This window comes from Hypanus sabinus, chromosome 14 (genome assembly GCF_030144855.1).
Source record: "Hypanus sabinus isolate sHypSab1 chromosome 14, sHypSab1.hap1, whole genome shotgun sequence".
NCBI classification, from domain to species: Eukaryota; Metazoa; Chordata; class Chondrichthyes; order Myliobatiformes; family Dasyatidae; genus Hypanus; species Hypanus sabinus.
Window position 1 is genome coordinate 59,767,320 of NC_082719.1, and position 22,964 is coordinate 59,790,283.

General features: G+C 36.5%; 1 protein-coding gene across 4 annotated transcripts in view; it reads left to right on the forward strand.

Annotated features, from left to right (window-relative positions):
* Nucleotides 1-22,964, forward strand: part of pcm1 (pericentriolar material 1) — a 135,379-nt gene that overhangs the window by 82,833 nt on the left and 29,582 nt on the right. For 3 of the 4 annotated variants that reach the window (XM_059989291.1, XM_059989293.1, XM_059989294.1), the window contains 8 exons: nucleotides 8,275-8,452; nucleotides 11,936-12,288; nucleotides 13,171-13,332; nucleotides 16,758-16,814; nucleotides 17,889-18,061; nucleotides 18,139-18,273; nucleotides 20,894-21,035; nucleotides 21,961-22,083. In XM_059989291.1, the coding sequence (XP_059845274.1) occupies nucleotides 8,275-8,452; nucleotides 11,936-12,288; nucleotides 13,171-13,332; nucleotides 16,758-16,814; nucleotides 17,889-18,061; nucleotides 18,139-18,273; nucleotides 20,894-21,035; nucleotides 21,961-22,083 (1,323 nt within the window). The remainder of the gene's footprint in view (nucleotides 1-8,274; nucleotides 8,453-11,935; nucleotides 12,289-13,170; nucleotides 13,333-16,757; nucleotides 16,815-17,888; nucleotides 18,062-18,138; nucleotides 18,274-20,893; nucleotides 21,036-21,960; nucleotides 22,084-22,964) is intronic. The other variant, XM_059989292.1, reaches the window with a different exon arrangement.

The following is a 22,964-nucleotide window of genomic DNA, read 5'->3' on the forward strand; positions in this document are numbered from 1 at the left end:
GGCCCTCATGGCCCGCCTGCGAGGAGCCAACTGGGCGGACGAGCTTCCCTGGGTCCTTCTCGGCATCCGCACAGCGCCCAAGGACGACCTGCACGCCTCGTCGGCCGAGTTGGTATACGGCGCGCCCCTGGCCGTCCCCGGGGAGTTCCTACCAGCCCCGAGGGGGCAAGAGGAAGAACCCGCTGCAGTCCTGGGCAGACTTCGCGAGAAGCTCGGTAGCCTGGCCCCCATACCCACTTCACAGCATGGGCGGAACCCGACCTGCGTACCCAAAGACCTACGGAACTGTAAGTTTGTGTTTGTACGAAGGGGCGGGCATCGGCCGCCGCTGCAGCGGCCATACGAGGGGCCGTTTACGGTGCTCCGGAACAACGGGTCCACGTTCGTGCTGGACGTTGGGGGGAAGGAGGAGGTTTTCACGGTGGACCGCCTCAAGCCGGCCCATGTGGACCTGGCGCAACCGGCCGAGTTTCCGGCGCAGAGGCGCAGAGGCCGACCTCCCAAGCAGGTTCTGGCCCAGGCTGTGGACATTGGGGGGTGTATCGCCGGTTCTGGGGGGGGGGTTATGTGGCGGCTCATTTCCTAGCGTATGCGAACTGACTCACAATTAGATAGCCTACGGGGGTTTGCGAGCACAGAGCTTTGGAGCCTCTTCGCCATGGGGGGCCGGTTGACAGAGGCTTAAAAGTGAGGCTGAAGTTTTCGAATAAAGTTTTTTCCTTCGACTGCAGTTACCGACTCCGTGTCGTAATTTTAGCGCTGCGTGTAGCACACCGCTAGAGTGTAATATATAATTGATGTAGAAAATTATACTGCACTAATCTTAGCCGAACATTTATTGTATTTGTCATACTATCAAGACATAGTCTTGACCAATTTGTTTCTTCAATTTTAATATTCAAATCACTTTCCCATTTTTGTCTTGACTTATGGACTCCTTGTTTAATTACCTGTCTTTGAATCAAATTATACATACAAGATATAAATTTTTTAATATTTCCTTTTTGAATTAAAATTTCTATTTCATTAGATTTCGGCAATAACATTGTTTGACCTAATTTTTCTCTTAAATAAGCCCTTAATTGAAAGTAACAAAATAAAGTGTTATTTGATATTTTATATTTATTCTTTAATTGATCAAATGACATTAATATACCTCCTTCAAAACAATTCCCTACATATCTAATCCCATTTTGAATCCAATTATATAAAAGTTGATTGTCCATTGTGAAAGGAATAAGTCTATTTTGAATTAAAGATCTCTTTGCTAATAAAGATTTTTTTGTCTCATCATCAACATTTATCTTATTCCATAAATCAATCAAATGTTTTAATATAGGAGATTCTTTCTTTTCCCGTATCCATTTAGATTCCCATTTGTATATAAAATCTTCTGATACGTTTTCTCCTATTTTATCTAATTCTATTCTAATCCATGCCGGTTTATCTTTCTCGAAAAAAGATGCAATAAATCTAAGTTGATTTGCTTTATAATAATTCTTAAAATTTGGAAGTTGTAATCCTCCTAGATCAAATTTCCATGTCAATTTTTCCAACGATATTCTTGACATCTTACCTTTCCAGAGGAATTTCCTCACATATTTGTTTAACTCTTGAAAAAACTTCTGGGGTAATTGTATTGGTAATGATTGAAATAAATATTGTAATCTAGGGAATATATTCATTTTTATAGTATTTACTCTTCCTACTAATGTTATTGGTAATGCCATCCATTTTTCAAGATCTTCCTGAAGTTTTTTTCAAAATTGGTAAATAATTTAATTTGTATAAGTTTTTTATATCATTATCAACTCTTATACCTAAATATTTTATACCATTTGCTGGCCATCTAAATTGAGTTATTACTCGACATTGATTATAATCTCCTTTAGTAAGAGGTAAAATTTCACTTTTATCCCAGTTTATTTTATAACCTGACATTTTGCCATATTCTTCTAGTCTATAAGATAATTTGCGTAGTGAATGTAATGGATCTGTTAAATAAAGTAGAACATCATCAGCAAATAAGTTAATCTTGTATTCTTCCTGATTAACTCTAAAACCCTTAATATCTGGGTCCATTCTAATTAATTCAGCTAGTGGTTCTATTGCCAACACAAACAAAGCAGGTGATAGTGGGCAACCTTGCCTAGTTAATCTTGTTAACTGAAATGGTGTTGAAATTTGACCATTTGTCACTACTTTAGCTTTGGGATTAGTATTCAAGGTTTTAATCCATTTTATAAATGATGTTCCTAGTCCATATTTTTCCAATACCTTAAATAAAAAATCCCATTCCAATCTATCAAATGCTTTTTCTGCATCTAAAGCAACTACCACACTCATTTCCTCCCTCTTTTGTGCTAAATGGATTATACTAACTAACCGAGTTACATTATCTGCCGATTGTCTATTTTTGATAAATCCTGTTTGATCCATATGCACTAATTTTGGTAAGCATTTAGATAATCTATTAGATAAGATTTTTGCTGTTATTTTATAATCGGTGTTTAATAAAGAAATAGGTCTATATGATGTTGGTTTTAAAAGGTCTCTATCTTTTTTTGGCAATACTATTAAAATAGCTGTTGAAAAAGATTCTGGAAGTTTATGCGTTCTTTCCGCTTGATATATTAACTCCATAAAAGGAGGAATTAATAAATCTTTAAACTTTTTATAAAATTCAGGTGGAAAACCATCTTCTCCTGGAGATTTATTACTTTGAAGTGATCCCAAAGCTTCTTCAACTTCTTTCAATGTAAAAGGCATACCTAATCCTTTCTGTTCTTCTGTATTTAATTTTGGAAGAGTTATTTGTGATAAAAATTCTTCTATCTTAACGTCATCATTCTTTGATTCTGATTTATACAACTCAGAATAAAAATTCTTAAAAGCCTCATTAATTTCTAGAGGTTTATAAGTAATTTCATTCACTTTTGTTCGAATTGCATTTATTGTTTTAGAAATCTGATCAGTTTTTAACTGCCATGCAAGAACTTTATGTGATCTTTCACCTAATTCATAATATCTCTGTTTAGTTCTCATAATTGCTTTTTCTGTTCGATATGTCTGGAGTGTATTATATTTTAACTTCTTATTAATAAGTTTTCTTCGTTTTTCTTCTGTCATATTTCTTTGAGATTCTTTTTCTAATTTTATAATCTCTTTTTCCAATTGATCTATTTCTATCATATATTCCTTCTTAATTTTAGAAGTATAACTTATTATCTGGCCTCTCAAATATGCTTTCATTGCTTCCCACAATATGAATTTATCATCAACTGACTGTGAATTTGTATCTAAAAAGAACTGAATCTGTTTTTTCATAAAATCACAAAAATCTTGACATTTTAGTAACATTGAATTAAATCTCCATCTATAAATTGATTCCTCTTTATCTGTCATTATCATTGTCATTAGCAAAGGAGAATGATCTGACAATATTCTTGCTTTATATTCCACATTTTTCACTCTATCTTGAATATTTGTTGATAATAGGAAAAAATCTATCCTTGAATATGTTTTATGTCTATTTGAATAAAATGAGTAATCTCTTTCTTTTGGATTAATTCTTCTCCATATATCAATCAAATTTAAATCTTTCATCAATGATAGAGTTAATTTTGCTACTTTTGATTTTGTAATAGCCTTTGTTGATCTATCTAAAATTGGATCTAAACAAAAATTAAAATCTCCACCTATTAATATTTTATCATGTGCATTAGCCAAATTCAAAAAAACCTCCTGTATAAATTTTACATCATTTTCATTTGGTGCATAAATATTCATAAGAGTCCATAGTTCTGAAAAAATTTGACAATGTATAATTAAATATCTTCCTGCCGAATCAATTAATACATTTTGTATTTTAATTGGTAAATTTTTATTAACCAAAATTGCAACTCCTCTTGCCTTTGAGTTAAACGAAGCTGCAATAACATTTCCAACCCAATTTCTTTTTAATTTCTGATGTTCTATATCCGTTAAATGAGTTTCTTGTAAGAAAGCTATATCTATTTTCATTTTTTTAATATATGTTAAAATTCTTTTTATTGGTCCATTAAGCCCATTAACATTAAAACTTAAAAAATTCAATAAATTAGTCATTATTTTTATTTATGTTACTCCAATCTATAATAATACCTAATCTTTCAACTTTCATTGTATCCTGGGAAATCTTTTTAAAAGTCTCCATGTTGCTATGTGTGTCCCCACCAATCATCCAGGCAAAAGAATAGAAGAAAAATAGAAAATAGAGAAAAAAACAAAATACCCCCCTACTAATGTTGTGAAAGAAAAAAAACACAACATTACCCCCCTCTATTGTACGGGTCATGCCAATCGCCATGATTACACACGTGAATCCCGTAGTAACCGATTCAAAGCTCCCCAGCCCCCCGCAACATAAAAAGTATATATATATATATATATATATATATAAAAACATACTATTCTCAATTAATATTTCTAAAATTTTACTTTTCTCCCTTATATCGTCCTTAACTGTCTATCAGTTCCATTTGCTTTCTCTGTCTTCGTCTTTAACCATTACATTTAGAAATCTCTACGTTTAATTAACGAAGAGATGGAAGTTTTTGTGCAAACACCTCCGCATCTTGATAATCAGAAAAAAATCTTTTTCCTTCCTCCAAAAAAATTATCAGTGTTGCTGGGTGACGCATTAAAAACTTATAACCTTTTTCCCATAAAACATTTTTAGCTGGATTAAATTCTTTCTTTCTCTTCAAAAGGTTATAACTTATATCAGGATAAAAAAGAACTGGTTTCTCAGCTATCATCAACGGACCTTTTCTTCTTTTAGCACCCTGGGCAGCTGCCCTCAAAATCTTTTCTTTATCCTGGTATCTTAAACATCTTATCAAAATTGATCGCGGATTTTGATCATCTTGAGATCTTGGTCTTAAGGCTCTGTGCACCCTTTCAATCTCAAATAAAGTTTCTTCTCCCATTTCCAATTTTTCAGGAATCCATTTTTGAAAAAAATTTATTGGGTCTTCTCCTTCGATACCTTCTTTAAGTCCAACAATTTTAATATTGTTGCGTCTACTAAAATTTTCAAGCTTATCAATTTTTCCCACAAGTTGTTTTCTTTCTGATGTCCAGGCATCATTATCATCTTCCATCTTCTTCATTCTTCCATCCATTTCTTCCATTTTGACATCCAAATCTGTAATTTTCTTTTCCATTTTTTCCTGTTTCTTTGTCATTTTATCAAACATAGCCTCCATATTTGTTATTTTTTCTTTAATTACTTTTTGGTTACTTTTAATTACTTTTAATGCATTTAATTTATGCATTATTTGCCTCAAAGTCTTTTTTGTACTTTCAGAGGAACTTTCATCTTCTCCATCTTCGTCTGATTTTTCCAGAGAGTCCGGCTCTCTCTCAGACTCACTTTCACTGTCGGTTTCAGTCGTTGCTGGGATTTGTAGTTCTGGTTGCTCTCTTTTGCGCATGCTCGTTCCTTTACGCTTGCGCAGTTCTCGTTGATCTTTTCCTTTAGAAATGGCCGATGCTGCCGCGGTCTCCTTTTCTGTTTCACCGGTGGTGTGTTGTACCTGAGTCCGCGGTTCTTCAGTAGAAGTAGGCCTTGATTCTGTTCCAACTTGAGCGGTCTTCGCGGTAGCAGTTTTCTTCGTCCTCTGTTTATGAGGCATAGCTTAAAACAATCCGGAGTAGTTTATAAGTAACCTTAAAAAAGTATTAATTAGCTTTTCTTCACTTAAACATTAATTTATTAACTTTTTTACGGGAGGGCTGGGTTCCAACGTCTCGATCCTACGTCATCACGTGACGTCCCCCCTATTACCAATCTTGAACAAAGGAATAACATTTGCCATCCTCCAGTCTTCTGGTATCACTCCTGCGGCCAGTGAGGACGCACAGATCATCTCCAGTGGTGCAACAGTCTCTTCCCTCACTTCCTATAGTAAACTGGTACATTTCCTGTCTAGTTTAGGGACTGATCTATTACTTTTCAAAAGTTCCAGCATATCCTGTTTCTTAATGTTGACATTTACCAGCCTGTTGTACATTGTCCTCAAAGTACCTGTCACAGGTGAAAACTGAAGCAGTGTGGTCGTTAAGGACCTTCTCTACCTCCTTCCACTCCAGGCATATCCCTGATCTGTCCTACATCCTCTCTAGTCACCCTCCTGTTCTTCGCATACATGTATAATGCCTTGGGGTTTTCCTTAATCCTACTCACCAAGGCCTTCTCATGTCCCCTACTAGCTCTCTTTAAGTCCATTCCTCAGCCCTTTCTGGGTACTTTGTAAACTCTCCAGAGCATCATTTGATTCTTGTCTCCTAAACATAAGGTATGCTCTTTCTTCCCCTTTACTAGATGCTTGACATTTTTTATCAACCGTGGTTCCCTCCACCTACCAATCTTTCCCTGTCTCACCTGGAGAAACTTATCCAGAACCTCATGCAAATACTCCCTAAGTAGCCTCCACATTTCTGTTGTGCATTTCCCTGAGTACATCATTTCCCAGTTTACGCTCTCAATTTCCTGCCTAACAGCCTTCCCCCTCATTAAATATTTTACAATACCATCTGCTTCCTATCCCTGTCTAAAACAATACAGTCGGCCCTCCTTATCCGCGGGGGATTGGTTCTGGGACACCCCGCGGATACCAAAATTCGTGGATGCTCAAGTCCCTTATTTAACATGTATCAGTGCGGTGGTCTTTAGGACCCAGCGGAATCCCAGGCTTTATTTAACATGTCTCCATGCGGTGGACATTAGGACCTGGTGGTGCAGCTCTGAATCCGCAGTGTTTCAGTTCTCGAAAATAATCATGATCGCGATTGAAAATAAGGTGGAAGTAATTAAGCGATTGGAAAGAGGTGAAACGCCATCAGTCATTGGAAAAGCATTAGGCTACAGTTGGTCAACGATCGGAACAATTTTAATAGAGAATGTGAAAGGTCCTGCCCCAATTAAAGCTACAATTATTACTCAGCAACGCAGTGGTTAAATTATTGAACAACGTATGTTTCTTAAGTGTTTTATATGCATAGCAAGGTAAAATATGTACTACATACTAAGAAAAACGTTTGACTAACTGACGCTAAATAATGCTGAGTGTACCTGTTCCAACTTCAAATCCGACTTAAAGACGGACTCGGGAATGGAACTCATTCATAACCCAGGGAATGCCTGTACCTTTAAGTCATTTTGTAAATGCTATGTAAATAGTTGTTATACTGTATTGTTTAGGGAATAATGGCAAGAAAAAATAGTCTGTATATGCTCAAGCAACAAGTGCTGGAGAGAGAACTTCTGGGTTTTCTCAATCAGCGGTTGATTGAATCCATGCATACGGAATCTGCGGATAAGGAGGGCCAACTGTAATAAAGATCAAGGAGTTGTGGTCACTTTCCCTGAAATGTCCAGCAACCAACTAACCAGGTTCATCGTCTACTATTAAGACCTCAATGGACTGATTGTTCCTTTCGTGTTTATGATTTTCACCCACACTGATTCAGTAGCGAATTCGTCCATAGCTCCTCCCTTTCTGCAGCTATGATACTAGCAATGCCACACCCCCCACCTCTTTTACCTCCCTTCCTGTCCCTTTTGAAATATCTAAGCTCTGGAATATCCAGCAACCATTCCTGCCTTTGTGACAGGTAAGTATCCATAATGGTCACAATGTTGTAGTTCCAGATACTGATCTATGTTTTAAGTTCAACACTCTTGTTCCTGATGATTTACATTAAAATAGACACATGTCAACACATCTAACTGACTATGCCCTATTTATTGCTTATCCTTTCACACAGTCTGTCTACATCCAGAATCTATCTTTACATCTACTGCCCCATCTAACATTATTTCCATGATTTGATTAATAGAGTATGCAGACAGTGAATTTTTTGGTCATGCAGAAGCTGACCTCTCCCACAATGCCTGCTGTTTCATTCCTTAGAGGAGACCTGAAGTGGATTCTAGCATGGAGAGCTCTCCCCGCATGAATCTTATCTTGATCAAAATATTTAATTGTGGCAGTGGATTTCTCTCTCATTTCAATGATCCCTAATCTTTTCAACCACCTGTCCCCCAGTGCTTTTAATAGTTAAAGCACAATTAATTCAAGAAAATAATGGGGTAAGTTTAGTTGTTTAAAACAAACTAGCAGAGTAAAAAGTGAGCAAAGTAGCCAAAAAAACTGTTGTTTTCTATTACTCACTTTGTGACATTGTCGTTAAGTTCTCAATAATAAATCTATCCTTTGTTTCAAACAGGTTTTAATGTTAATCCAATATTCCCTCCTGGGTTTAGTGATATATCACAAAATGTCAGTGCCCAAAGTGGTGATCAGCAGCCACTTGTAAATGAGAACAATGTCTCTGGAAAAACAGAGTATTTGGCTTTTCCAAAGCCGTTTGAAAGTAATTCTCCAAAATGCAGAGAGAATAAATGGTATGTATTTGATTTCAATCTTTGTTTCCACATATGGTAATAAAAATATTGTATTTTTACTAGGTGTAATATGGTATGGTTGAATTTCTTTTCCATAAATGTGTATGCCAGCTAAAGAAATATGCATACTTTTTCTGTGCTTCATTCACCCATACTAAGTTTGTCAATTTCATCAACTTTGCTTCCAACTCCACCCTGCCCTTAAATCCATGAGGTCCATTTCTGACTCCTCTGTCTTCTTTCTTGATCTCTCTCTCTCCATCTCTGGAGACAAGCTGTCTGCCAACATCTTTTATAAATCTGCTAATTCCCTCAGCTATCTTGACTATACCTCTTCTCACTCTCTCCTGTAAAAATGCCATTCCCTTTCTCAGTTCCTCTGCCACATATGCTCTCAGGATGAGGCTTTCTCATCCTGGACATCAGAGATGTCCTCATCCATCAGATGTTCCTCGTATGTTAACCCTTTCATTCCTGGGATCACGTGAATCTCCTCTGGACTTTCTCCAATGCCAGCACACCTTAAATAACATGTGCAAAACTGCTCAGAATACTCCATGTTGTCTGCCCAATGCCTTATAAAACTTGAGTACTGCATCCTTGTTTTTATATTCTAGTCCCCTCGAAATGAATGTGAACATTGTATTTGCCTTCCTTACCACCGACTCAATGGGCAAGTTAACCTTTAAAGAATCCTGCATGAGGACCCCGAAGTTCCTTTGCACCTCAGATTTTTAAAAATTTTCTCCTTGTTTAGAAAATAGTCTATGCCTTTATTCCCTTTGCCAGAGCCTGACCATGCATTTCCCTACACTATGTTCCATCTGCCACTTCTTTGCCTACTCCCCCAATTTGTCTAAATCCTTCTGCAGCTACCCTGCTTCCTCAACACTCCCTGCCCCGCTGCCCATCTTTGTAACATCTACAAACTTGGCCAAAAAACCATCAATTCCTTCATCCAAATCATTCACATATAACATGAAAAGCAGAGACCCAACACTGACCCCTGCAGCTCATTATTCATCATAACCAACCAAAAAAGGTCCCCTTTATTGCGACTGTTTGCTTCTTGCTAGTCAACCAATTTTCTATTCATGCTGGTACCTATCCTGTAATATCATAGATTCTTATCTTGTTAAGCAACCTCCTGTGTAGCACCTTGTCAAAGGCTTTCTGAAAATCCAAGTAAACATCCACTGACTCTCCTTTGTATATCCTCCCTATTAGTTGTTCAAGGAATTCCATCAGATTTGGCAGGTAATACTTCCCCTTGAGAAAATCATGCTGACTTTTGCCTACTTTATCATGTGCCTCCATGTGCCCTGAACTTCATCCATAATAATGGACTCCAGCATCTTCCCAACCACTGAAGTCAGATTAACTGCCTTATAATTTCTTCTGCCTCTCCGTTCTTAATGTGTGGAGTGACATTTGCGATTTTTGAGTCCTCTGGAACTATTCCAGAATCTGGTGAGTCCTGCAAGATCATTACTAAAGCCTCCACGTTCTCTTCAGTTACCTCTTTCAGAAGTCTAGGGTGTGGTCCACCTGATTCAGGTGACTTATCTACCTTTTCAGCTTCCCAAGCACCTTCTCCTTAGTAATAGGAATGACACTCACTCCTGGCCTCTGACACTCTCAATTTTCTGGCATTCTGTTAGTGTCTTCTACAGTGAAGACTGACGCGAAATGCTTAAGTTTTTCCACCATTGCTTTGTCACTGCCTCTTCAGTGATGTGATATCCAAGGTCATCTCTCTTTTACTGTTTATATAGCTGGGGAAAAACCATTTTATATTACTGACTAAGCTTGCCTTCAAGCATCGTCTTTTCTCTCTTTATGGCTTTTGTAGTTGCCTTCTGTTTATAAAATCTTCCTATTCCTCTACCTCATCACTAGTTTCTGCAATATTACATCTTTTGTTTTTATGCTGTCTTTGACTTCCCTTGTCAGCTATGGCTGCCTCATCCTCCCTTTAGAATACTTTGTCTTTGGAATGTATTTTTTCTGCACCTTCTGAATTTCCCCCAGAAACACAGCCATTCTTATTCTGCTGTCATCCTTGTTAGTGTTCCCTTCCAATCAGTTTTGGCCAGCTCCTCTCCCATGCCTCTGAAATTCCCTTTACTCACTGTAATAGTGATTACAGTTCATCGATTACATTGAGTTTAGCTTCTCCTTCTCAAACTGCAGGGGGAATTCTATCCTGTTATCACTGTCTCCAAAGGGTTCCTTTACCTTGAGCTCCCTAATTCTAATTCCCGTTGTAATTTGTATCCCAGATCCTGGCTACTGTTCAAAGGCCTGTATATAATTCTCATCAGGGTCTTTTGCCTTTGTAGTTTCTTAACACTACCCACAAGGATTCTATATCTTCTGATCTTATGTCACCTCTTTATAAGGATTTGATTTCATTTTTTACCAACAGACCCACCCCTTCCCCTCCTTTTGATACAATGTGTATCCTCGAATGTTAAGCTCTCAACTGTGATCTTCTTTAAGCCACAGCATGGAGATGCCCACAACATCATATACGTCAATCTCTAACTGCATTACAAGATAATCAACTGTATTCCTCGTGCTGCGTGCATTCAAATATAAGACCTTCAGTCCTGTATTCATCGCCCTTTTTGATTTTGACCCCCTGTACAGTTTAACTCATCCCACTGACTGCAATTTTGCCCTGTCATTTGCTTGTCCTTCCTCATAGTTTCACTAGACACTCATGTAATTATATATCATAAAATTATTATGTTTGAATCTACATTCCCTGCTTTGCATGAAATCCGTGGCTTTGTCTCGTTAATCTTCTAGAGGGAAGAAGATGGGGCAAAGGCTAATTGTGGAGATTTATTGACGGGATATCTTGGGCAGGAGAGAAGATGATTGCATAGCACAAAGGTTTGATAAAAAGAGTAGACTGGTGTGTCTGAATCAAGGTAACTGAGAAAATTGGAGTGTTTGTGTGGAGGAGATTCTGGACCTGACATTTGGAGCTGAGTAGTTCTGGTTTTATAATAGATGAGTTTACTGTGAGTAAGTAGCACTTGATTGCAATGCCAATAGCACCTTGCAACACTTCAGTTTTGCAGTGATTGGAATCTTGAGGACTTTCTCAAACTATCAATATACAGATGAAGTCTTGCAACTTGTGGCCAAGTGCTGAGACATGAAATAAGTACTCAATGTGTACATAGTGTCAAAGATAGACATGGTGGGGCCTGAAGGCCTACTATTTACTCTATGACTGACAGTAGATTAATCATGTTGTTATAAATGGGAGAGCAGGGTTGAATTGTCAATGACTGTTCCAAATTCGTGTATTCTTATAATTCATCCCATTTGTGCATTTTGACTTACCTTTATTTGTGAACATTAATTTGAGATCATAAAGGTAAAACATGTTTCAGATTTAACAATTAAAAATAATTTTTCACTTAATCTATCAGTTGCAAAAACTTAATTGTTTTTGTTTTGAAATAGGGTTGAGAAACAGGCTGATGATGGAAGACAACAGAGTGAAATGCTATGGTTGAATGATACAAAGGATAGATTGACACAATCACCCAGACAAGGGCAGCCACCCACTTCTCTACCACAAATGAATGTGAACAACCCAAAGCAACAGGCTCCAGGGGAAAATAGGAAGAATTTTGAAGAAGAATCCTTGGAAAGTTTCAGTAGTATGCCAGATCCTGTTGATCCTACAACTGTAACAAAAACATTTAAATCCAGAAAAGCCTGTGCACAGGCCAATCTAGCTTCAAAAGACAAAACTCCAAAAGCAAAAATTAAGAAGGCGTTTTATCAGAAGAACCATTGGGAAATGGGCGAAGGTATTATGCTATTGATTGGTGGATTCACTTTTTATTGTTTGTAGTAGAGGAATATCCTTTCCTGAATTTTTAAGTAGGAAATCTGTAATATGCTTTAGATTTAGTCTAGTCTTGTCAGAATCCAACCTCATATACATGTTAAAATAAAATAACTGATCCAAAGATGAATTACATTTTTACTTTTTGACCTTTCAGGAAATTCTTTTAGTTCTTTTCCTTGTGTTCAAATCACTGGGCTAATTTTTGTGCCAGTTTACTTTATTGCTGCTCTTTATACATTAGAATTTTAGAGCAACATGAAATTGATTTCATTTGAACAATGCTAATCTAGTAAAATGGAGCAAACAACCATTGTTTGTTTTGGTATTAATTCTTTTTTATTATAATAAAACTGCTCAAATCCCAGCAAAGCTATTTTAGCAAATTGAATTTAATTTCCAGTGTTCAGTTTTAAGTTGGGTCTTAAGTTTCGGTGAGCACTTTAGGATGGATGAATTGACTGAATTAAGAACAAAATTGTTTTCTGTGTCACTGCATTTTATACAACTTTGTATAAAATGCCCTTTGTATAACTTGTGCCAGTTCTAAAGGGCTAATATTTTAAAGCACTTAAGCTAGTTGTTATTATTCTCTTTATCATAGTTGTGGAAAGTCGCAGAATGGAAACAAACCCTTTTACATTCAACTCTCCCCACCTCCTTCCCCCCCACCCCACCATTTTTACACATATAAATGTGTAGTAGGATGTGGAATAAAATGGGAGCACTGGGGTGGGGGGGGAACTCACAACTTCTTTTGAAATGCTACATTGCAAGACTTTGTAGGAAGATTGTTAATTTTTTTTTCCCTTGTTTTTCATTGTGGAATGTACTCTTCTGTTAGGTTTTGAATCTCCGAGCATTTCCAGTGCTAGTGAGTGTTGTAGAGAAAAAGCCTGCCACGCCACACAGACAGAAGAGTTATTGAAACCTAGAAACTCCAGTACAAGCAAAGATGAATTGCAAGAAAAATCAAAGCGAAAGAAATTAAATGATGTCTCCTCTGGTATGTTATTATGACAGGCCTTCTGGTGTCAGTTCGTATTTACTTTATCCATATTTCTAAAGATGCTATATAGTTATTTAAAATATTTGTATTAAACTGTAAAAATAAGTTTTATAACTACTGTTAAAACAGTATCAATTGGAAAATGTTATGAAATTATTTCTACACTCAAAAATACAATTATTTTTGTAGCAATTCCACATGGTAATATTCATGGCATTTTAAAACCGGTAAGTTCTGTAACTGAAACCTTCACATTAGAAGGCAATTTTTGGTATAAAAACTATTTTAAAATGTTTATAAATTTAGTATAAGTTGATGGGTTTATAAAAATTTTTGTCAAATTTTATGACTATGGGCATAAAAGTGCTTTAGCACATTAAGTTACCGATTGTTGTTTCAGTGGCCTTTTGCAAATACATAGCAGTATCTAAGTATTCTTTTATTAGTTAAAGCTTTATTGTCATTGCTGAGGACACTGAGATTGCAGTATTACTCCATTTGGTGCAAACACCATGCTGGTAATTCAATTACTAAAAATGACAAAATTTTGAAATAATGTCTGAGTTTTTTAGAATGTCATCTAAGTTACAACTGAATTAAAAACAATCAACTCTAAAATGGGGCATTGTTCAATTGCATGGCAGCCCTGGGGGAGGGGGGAGCTGTATTTCAGTCTGGATGTCTGTGCAGAGAGGCTTCCATATACCCTGCTGTAGGGTAGGAGATTTCACAGGTAACTACTAGGGTAGGATGAGTCCATCATGATTTTTGCAGGTCTGCCATAGGCATCGTGAGTTGTAGATGGTTTCAGTAGCTGGTAGTTGTGTCCCAATGATGTACTGTGCAGTCAATCTTGTTGCAGCTAATGTACCATACTGTCACGGAGTAGGTAGGTATGCTATCAATTGCAAATCAATAAAGATTTTGGGACAGATACTATAGGTGTTGCTGAGCCTTCCTTACTATCAAAGAGGTGCAAGAGAGCTGGTCTGTGATGTTCGCTCCCAAGAACTTAAAGCTGGAGACCCTTTCCACTGCTTCACCATTCATGAGTAGTGGAGCTTGTTCATACCTTTTTGATATCTTGAAATCAATAATCTTTTCTTTTTTTTCAACGTTATGTGAAAGGTTATGGTTCAGACAGTTTCTGTATCTCCTCTCTGTATGCTGTTTCATTGTTATTTGTAATTAATCCAATCACTGAAAGCAAATTTAGTGATGGAATTGGTGACATAGGCAGAGGCACAGTCATGAGTGAAAAGAGTGTAAAGGAGTGAGCTCAGTACATGTTCCTGTTGTGTGTCAGTGTTCAGGGTTAGGGAGGTTGATGTGTACTTGTCTCGTCTGACTGGGTGTGATTGGTAAGAAAGTTCAGAATCCAGTTGCAAATTGATGTATTCAGTCCCTGTTTGTGTAGTTTACCTTGTTAGTGAGCATGGTGTTGAAAGCAGAAGTGTAGTCGATTTTCAAAAGCATTCTGGCATAGGTGTCTTTGTGCTCCAGGTGTTCCAGTATGACCTGAAAAGTGATGGAGGTGGTGTCTTCAGTTGATTTGTTTGCTTTAGAGGCAAACTGGTGCTGGTCCAGAGTAGCAGGGATGACGTTCTTAATGTGGGATATAACCAGTCTCTCCAGGCACTTGGCAGCTATGGGGGTGAGTGTTACCACTTTGTAGTTGTTGAGGCACATTACCACTAGCTGCTTTGGGATTGGTATGACGGTTGGTGTTTTGAAGCATGCAGAGACCACAGCAAGGGATGGATAGAAGTTATAGATTTCAGTAAAAACATTTGCCAGCTGGTCAGCGCAGTCCTTGAAGACCCTCATGGGTATGCTGTTTGGTCCGGCTGCTCTGCATGTGTTGATACTGCGGAGAGTACATTTCACCTCGTGTGCTCAGTTGTCACGGACCTCCTCAGGTGTCAAGGACTTTATTATTGTCCCTGTTAAAACAAGCAAAGAAGTTTTTTAGCTCCTCAGCTAGTGTGGCAGATAAATAGGAAATTTTTTCTGATAGTCAGTGATGGACCTGATGCCTTCCCACATGCATCAGCGATTGCCATTATTGAAGTGTGCTCTATCTGTTGAAATTATAGGGCATTACAGCACAGAAACTGGCTCTTAAGCTCTGCAGCAAGTCCTGACAGTCCCTGCTCTCTTTTTAACTCTGGCGCTTTCTTAACACAAGCAATGTCTCATGCAATCTGATGCTCTGCTGAAATTGTCATTTGAGTAACTCGAGTTGGGTAACTCCAAAATTTCATGAAAGGAAACAAAAATGCCTCGATGAGAGATTGTGTTAAATTTGCATAAGCTACTCTATCTTTAAATATTCATTGTGCATGCTCTGGATCACTTCTTGAAAACAAGTTAAATTTCTTGAGTAATTACGACATGTTGATTTATCTAATAAATTGAAATGTAGCTGATAAGTAGCTTTAGTCAGAATGTCATATGCATGTTAATGCCCATCAATAGAAACAGTTGATGGGATAAATGTTACATTTGTATTTAATTACAGATTTTATATTTCAATAATATGAAAGGGCAAAAAAAAATCCAGCAATGTACATTATGTTCAAAATACTCCCATTGCTGTTTTTAAAAATGCTTTGTTTTAAGTATGAAGACACTACAGTTTGCTTTATCTTTTAGTGCAAATCCTCAATAAAACACTTCAGTGGAGTGCCTTACGCTAAGTGATTAATGCTAAAAATGTGAATTTTGTATTTAAAAACGAGAATAAAAATCTGAGTCACTTTTAGGGGAATCTTGTGAGATCAGACTTAAAATGTGCAAATGGCAAGATGGATTAAATGTTAGTAGTTGTTTCTGTCTGTCATCAGCAATTTCTTCATACAAGAAGTCCATTCTGTTCATAGCTGGCTGACTAAAAAATATTTTCTTACTAAATTCTGCACTTCAACAAAGATAGGAACAAAGGTATAAGCAATGTTGCATTTCATTTCATCCTGTTTACACTAACAATTACATTTAACTAATTTGAAATACTTTGGCAAGTTTCAAATTTAGGTGTTTTAGAAGTAGCATCTTAATTCATAATTTGCATTTGAAATTGAAGAAAATGGGTACTAAAGGTCTGAGAATGGGGTTAGCTTAAAAATTACTTGGTAATTTATATTTGGGTAGGAAATGTGTGTTACCAACAGTGCACTTGGACAATGTTCTGTAATGAACGTTTAAAAACTATTATTTAAAAGCTCTTTCCTGTTGCTGCATAATTTTCAAAATGAATAAAGTCAAGCTTCATTTAATTTTGTGTGTGCATGTAATGTTTCTTAATTTTTTTTGCTTAGGGTTTATTTTGCACTCTTGATCCCTTTTCTGTATTGCAATAATTTTTCCAATAAGTACATGGTGTTTAGTACAAATTACTACCTGTATGTCCCCCTTTCCTACAGCACATGCTAGGGGAGCACTGTTCGAATCTAACAGAAATGCATGCAGTGAAGCACCAGGTAATTTACCTTTTAAGCAAATAACTGAAGAAAGTAGCTGCTTTGGGCTGTGGTCTGTTCTGTTTTCCTTTAGTTATGTTGCTTGTAATAAATGTGTTCAATAGTAAATGAAGTTCCAGCTCACACGGAAGTACTGTTTTTTCTATGACAAGCAGCTGCATCAAACATTTTTAAACTTGAGGCTTGATTAAATAGGCTTCTAATTTTGTTTGAGTTAAGTAACAGAATTAGCAGGGAGCACCATAGATTTTTGATATTAATGCTTATTCTACTAAAACAAAATTTAACTTGTTCCTCACATAAGGATGTCATTAACATTAGTGGCATATACTGCTCATCCCATTTTACCTAGAAGATGGTAATGAGCCACCACCTTGAGTCTATGTGATATACTACTCTCCTTGATTTTGACTCTGTCACAACTACAGTAAATATCCCAAATTAAGATAGTATATGACCTGAGGTAATTTGGCCTAGTTGTTGTTCCTTGTATCTCCTGCCTTTGTCATTCTGAATGTTTAATACATAGGGCACTACAAATAACATGGTGCAAGTGCTTACTAGATGTTGAAATATGTCCAGCTGATATCTTCAGGTTACTAAGTTGTTTAAAGGTGGGCACCTTCTCTGTTGCTAAGTATCAAGCCCGCTGGTGTTCATTCATATTACTAACGACTGTATGTTTAACCAGAAGCTGAGTTTTTTTTAGGAGCAAAACCCATTTTGGTCTTGTGTAATTAATTGGTAGCAACAATTTGATGTGAAGTACACAAAGTAAAACTGATTTGAAAGTTCTGTTGCAATAATGGAGTATGGCAGATGGGGAAAATGCTGAAATTAAAATATCTGTAAAACTTAGCAAAACATGTAAAATTTAATGAACTGATAACAGTTCAAGGAACGATCATTGATGTGAACATATTAAATCTGATTAATTTGTTTTGAAGGTTTAAAATATCAAACTTTTAATGTGGAAATTAGTTACTGAGTAAAATTAAGATAAATTTTTTGAATAATAATTCCCTAATTTATCTTTTTTTCTAATTCAGTGAAATTTTGATTTTTCTGTTGTAGAAACTAGTAGTGACGTTTCACTTTTTGAAGCTCTACGTGATAATATATATTCTGAAGTGGCAACTTTAATTTCCCAGAATGAATCAAGGCCCCATTTTCTTATTGAACTGTTCCATGAACTTCAGTTGCTTAATACTGATTATCTTCGGCAGCGGGCTCTTTATGTCTTACAGGTACAGTACATTTAAATAACAAATCCCACGTTATCATTATAATACTTTATTCTTTCTAAAAGGTTTTTTTGTTCTAGGATGTAGTAACACAACATCTTTCAGAGAAGAGATGCAAAGGAGGAGAGCATACTTTATCACAGAGTTCACCCATATGGATGACATGCAATTCAGAACTGACTCCTAGTGAGAGTTTGGCTACAAGTGATGATGAGGTTAGTGATTAAGATGTCTTGAACTGACATTGCCAACATTGATCGAGTTAAATAAGGTGATATGATTCAGGTTTTGAAATGAGTCTTTTTGAGTTCCATATTAGAATTTAGAAATCCAGCACTAAAATAAAGAAATCAAAGTGGTATAGCAGTGCGATTTTTCTTGGTTTTCCTTGGATGCTCAGAAGTGTTTTTATTGAAGTTCAAATTTGTTTCACATTGTTGGTTATGTAGTAAAAATAACAAAGTTAGGAACAAGAAAAATCAGCATATTAAATTTAGTTCATCAAAAATCATATGTAATTTGTAATTTTGGCAAAATATAATGAGTTTTGATACTTCCTAATCAATAGGTTTTTAAGACTTACTGAAAACACCCAGAAGTACCTCTAATATTTTATTTTCCGTCATGAAAAAGTTAACAGCTTTGCTGTTATGGGTGAAATCTTAATATTTTGGTCAATCAATCATTGTATTGAAAAAAAACAGCTTCCCTTGCTGCTTCTCTTTCCACTTCACAGAAAAGCAAATGCTTTAGAATCAGAATCCGAATCCTCACTCAGAACACCCAGTGTTCTGTGCTTAGATACAAGGCTAATGTGAATACCAGAAGTACACAAAAGTCTGCGTTGTTTTCTGTATAAATTACCTTTATGCTGAGTTTAAGATTTGTGTCACTGCTCTTGCATCCTTGTGTATGGGACACATATAGATGATGACAACCAAAAAATATAAGGTTATTTATTAATTGTTTTAAGATGAAGATAATTGCTTTAAAAAGATTAAATGGCCATTGGTTTTCTTGCAATTCTACTGTGGGGACTTTTTTTAAGATGACAAAAATTCTACATATTTGCTTCATGGTATCTTTGAACAATTATTGTCAGGCCATTTTAGTAAAATTGTCTGTGGGTTGCAGTTAACAGTGCAAAAAAAGCACCTTTGCTAGCAGTAAAAGCAAAGAACAATGTATATGAACTGTATGTAGCTGCTTTTGTGCTCAGCCGCTGTGAACTGTGCTTTATAGATTTTAGCTAACTGCTGCAAAGGACAACTTTTCAGCAGTTATATGTTAGTGGAAAGGAGAAGGTTAGAAATATTTAATTGAAATGAGATATTTCAGAGGATAAAATCAATTATGGTGGAGCACAGAACAGCAAGCCAAGTAATCAAGAGATGGGATTAGAGAGAAAATACTTTGAAAGAATAATGAAGGTAAAGTAATAATGTCTTCCATGTTAATAAATAATTCAAGATGCTTATTAGTGTTATTAAGCAGAAAGTGATAATTCTATGGTTTAGAGCTCATTAATACCCAATTGTTATTACAGAAATACTCGAGCTTGATGCACATTTCCAATTTTGAGTTGAAGAAACACTATAATTTTTGTTTTTTTTTAATATTGCTGAAGGCAGGGGAATGGATATGGTTATAGGTGGGTTTAAATACGCAGGTGGAAATTTAGAGCTGTTATCAGATCAGTTAAGCAGAGAAGTGATGAGCATACAGAAATACAAGTTTAGTATAATGACAATAGAATTTTAGGTGATTTTGTTTATGGAGGGTGAAATTAAACTTATTGGGGAGCAATGGAGTAGTTAAATCTAGAAGCAACTGATTCACAGATGAAGATTTCATAGTAGGATTGTAAACAATTGATGTTGGAAAACTGAAGAACATAAAAGCTATCAGCTGAAAAGGAGTGGGGGGATAAAGAAAACTGAATGGAAGAAAACATGAACTGCAAGTAAAGTTAGCAACTAGAATCATTGAAAAAGGAACATGACTATTTATCAGTGTGCTGCAGATAAATTGGATGCATTAAAGAAAGAAAACTTTGAATGTGTGATGATAGTCTAGTGTACTCAGCAATATATAGCCTCTGCAGCAGGGAGGAATGAAAGGAAACCTATCAAAAGGGAAAAAGGAAATAAGTTATTATATTATTCCAACAAAAGGCAAGAAATTAGGCAAAAAGAAAGGAATTTCTAAATCTCCTTGAAAATTTACTTCAGTGTCTGTATAAGGATGCCTTAGGGCAGGGGATTGGAGTGGAAAAGAAAAATAAGTTTGCATTTCTGTCCTAAGTTATTAAATGAACGGGTTTTGAAATTAAACGAGGGGTTTCAAACTGAAACATTAATTCCTCATATCTTGAAGTCTGATATCCAGTTCTGTTGCAATCTGAAATGTTGACCCTTTCATTATCTCCACAGAGGCTGCTTGGCCTGCTGAATTCCTCCTGCAGTTTAATCTGTGCTTCATGTATATTTAGTCTCCTGAATTGTTAATTCTGCTAGTCTTTCCACAGATTTTTCTTTTTCTGTTTCTTTCTGACATCACCTGTTCTTATTGTGGACCTATAGTGTCTGCAGTTTTTGATTTTCTTAGCTCATAATCTATTTATTACTTGGACAAATGCTATAACCTATGGATATATGCATAGCAAAGTCTCAAGCATTCAGTTAACTATTTTGATGTGTTTCGATAATAGATGAGAGCAAAATTGTAGTCAAAACACTGAGAAATTACTCTTGTCTTAAGTGGGATGTACATAGTTTCAATTATTACATTATACCTGCACTTGGGAGATCTTTAATTTCTTTTTAAAATTTTTAGGAGATATGTGACAAGACTACTGAGCAACAACCTCTGACAGAGATTCAGCAGAATGAAAATGTAGAGTACATTGAATCTTTCGATAATTCCAGTTCATTGTCTGCTTCCTCTAATTTAGAGCCCTTTGCCAATGATGACCTAGGTAAGCATTTTCCAACTGTTTGTATAAATTCACTTCCATTCAATTTGTATTCTATCTTGATACAATAACATTTCAATGAGTTCAATTCAGATAAGTGTGAGGTAGTTCATTTTGGTAGGTCAAATATGGTGGCAGAATATAGTATTAATGGTAAGACTCTTGGCAGTGTGGAGGATCAGAAGGATCTTGGGGTCTGAGCCCATAGGACACTCGAAGCTGCTACTCAGGTTGACTTCATGATTAAGAAGGCATATGGTGCATTGGGACTCAATCGTGGGTCTGAGTTTAAGAGCTGAGAGGTAATGTTGCAGCTATATAGGACCTGACCAGACCCCACTTGGGGTACTGTGCTCAATTCTGGTCGCCTCAGGATGTGGAAACCATAGAAAGGGTGCAGAGGAGATTTACAAGGATGTTGCCTTGATTGGGGAGCATGCCTTATGAGAATAGGTTGAGTGAACTCGGCCTTTTCTCCCTGGAGCAACGGAGGATGAGAGGTGACTTAACACAGGTATACAAGATAATGAGAGGCATTGATTGTGTGGATAGTCAAAGGCTTTTCCCCAGGGCTGAAATGGCTAGCATGAGAAGGCATAGTTTTAAAGTGCTTGGAAGTAGGTTCAGAGGAGATGTCAGGGGTAAGTTTTTTACGCAGAGGGTGGTGAGTGCGTGGACTGGGCTGGTGGTGGAGGCAGAAACGATAGGGTCTTTTAAGAGACTCCTGGATGGCTACATGGAGCTTAGAAAAATAGAGGGCTATGGGTAAAGCCAAGTAGTTCTAAGGTAGGGACATGTTTGGCACAGCTTTGTAAGCCGAAGGGCCTGTATCGTGCTGTATGTTTTCTATGTTCTCTGATTTTTAATATATGCAGAGGCAGAAATGTTCAATTCCTCCTTTCTTATAATGTGCTTTTTATGCATGCAGGTAATACTGTCATACACCTAGACAAGGCCCTATCCAGGATAAAGGAGTATGAACGTGTCAAATTTGAAGGTCAAAATAATCAAAATTCAGAAGTCTGCACCAGTGCCATTGAATGTGCTGACGGTAATCTGGAAAGAATAAAATAATATCAAATGAAAAATATGCTGTCATTTATACTTATTTCATCAACTGATTGGGCATTTGGTAAATTACTAGAATTTAGTGGACTTATTCAGTGAGTGAATGAAAAAGCAATAACGTGTTTTATGTTGCAGAAAAGAGTAAGGGACAGGACTACAGGGTGGTGGAGACTATGAAAAAGACATTTGATAAGATGGGGACCAAGAGTGAGTGACCTACACTTTTGGTGCTTGCTGAGTGAGGGTTGTGAAGGTTTGTTAATCACAAATGGTCTGTCTCAAAGTGGTGTGAACAAAAATAGGTGAGAGAAAGAAGTAAAAGTAACATGGGTAACATTGATTATATTCCCATTTAATGACATTTAGACAGAAATGTTGGGATGAGACAGTGTCATTATCTAGAAAGTAATGCTGATTTTGGTAGCCCCTTGAATTATTGAAGTTTAATAATTCTCTTAATAATTCTTCATGTAGAACTCAACTTGAGGCAGTTCTGTAAATCGAAAGTAGTATTGTTTGGTGTCAGTGTAGTTTTAAATTGTAAATGACCTCGTGTTTCTAGCCATCTATAAGTAATTTAGTTGTCCTGACATCATTTCAGTCAAATTCATGACTTTGAAATAGGATTATGAAGCTAGATTGGAATAGTGGTCCTAGATATCACTTGTCTGAGCATGTTGATAGAGCAGAATGGTATAAAATTGTGATATATTTTCCAATGGAACATAAGTCATAAGATTGAGGGTCTTATGTCACATGAGAATTTGAAGCAGGATATGATCCATTCGGACTACTTTGTTAAGGAACAATACCAGAAGCTAACTGAGGTGATTTTAAAGTTAGAAGACTTCAGAATTTGTTATC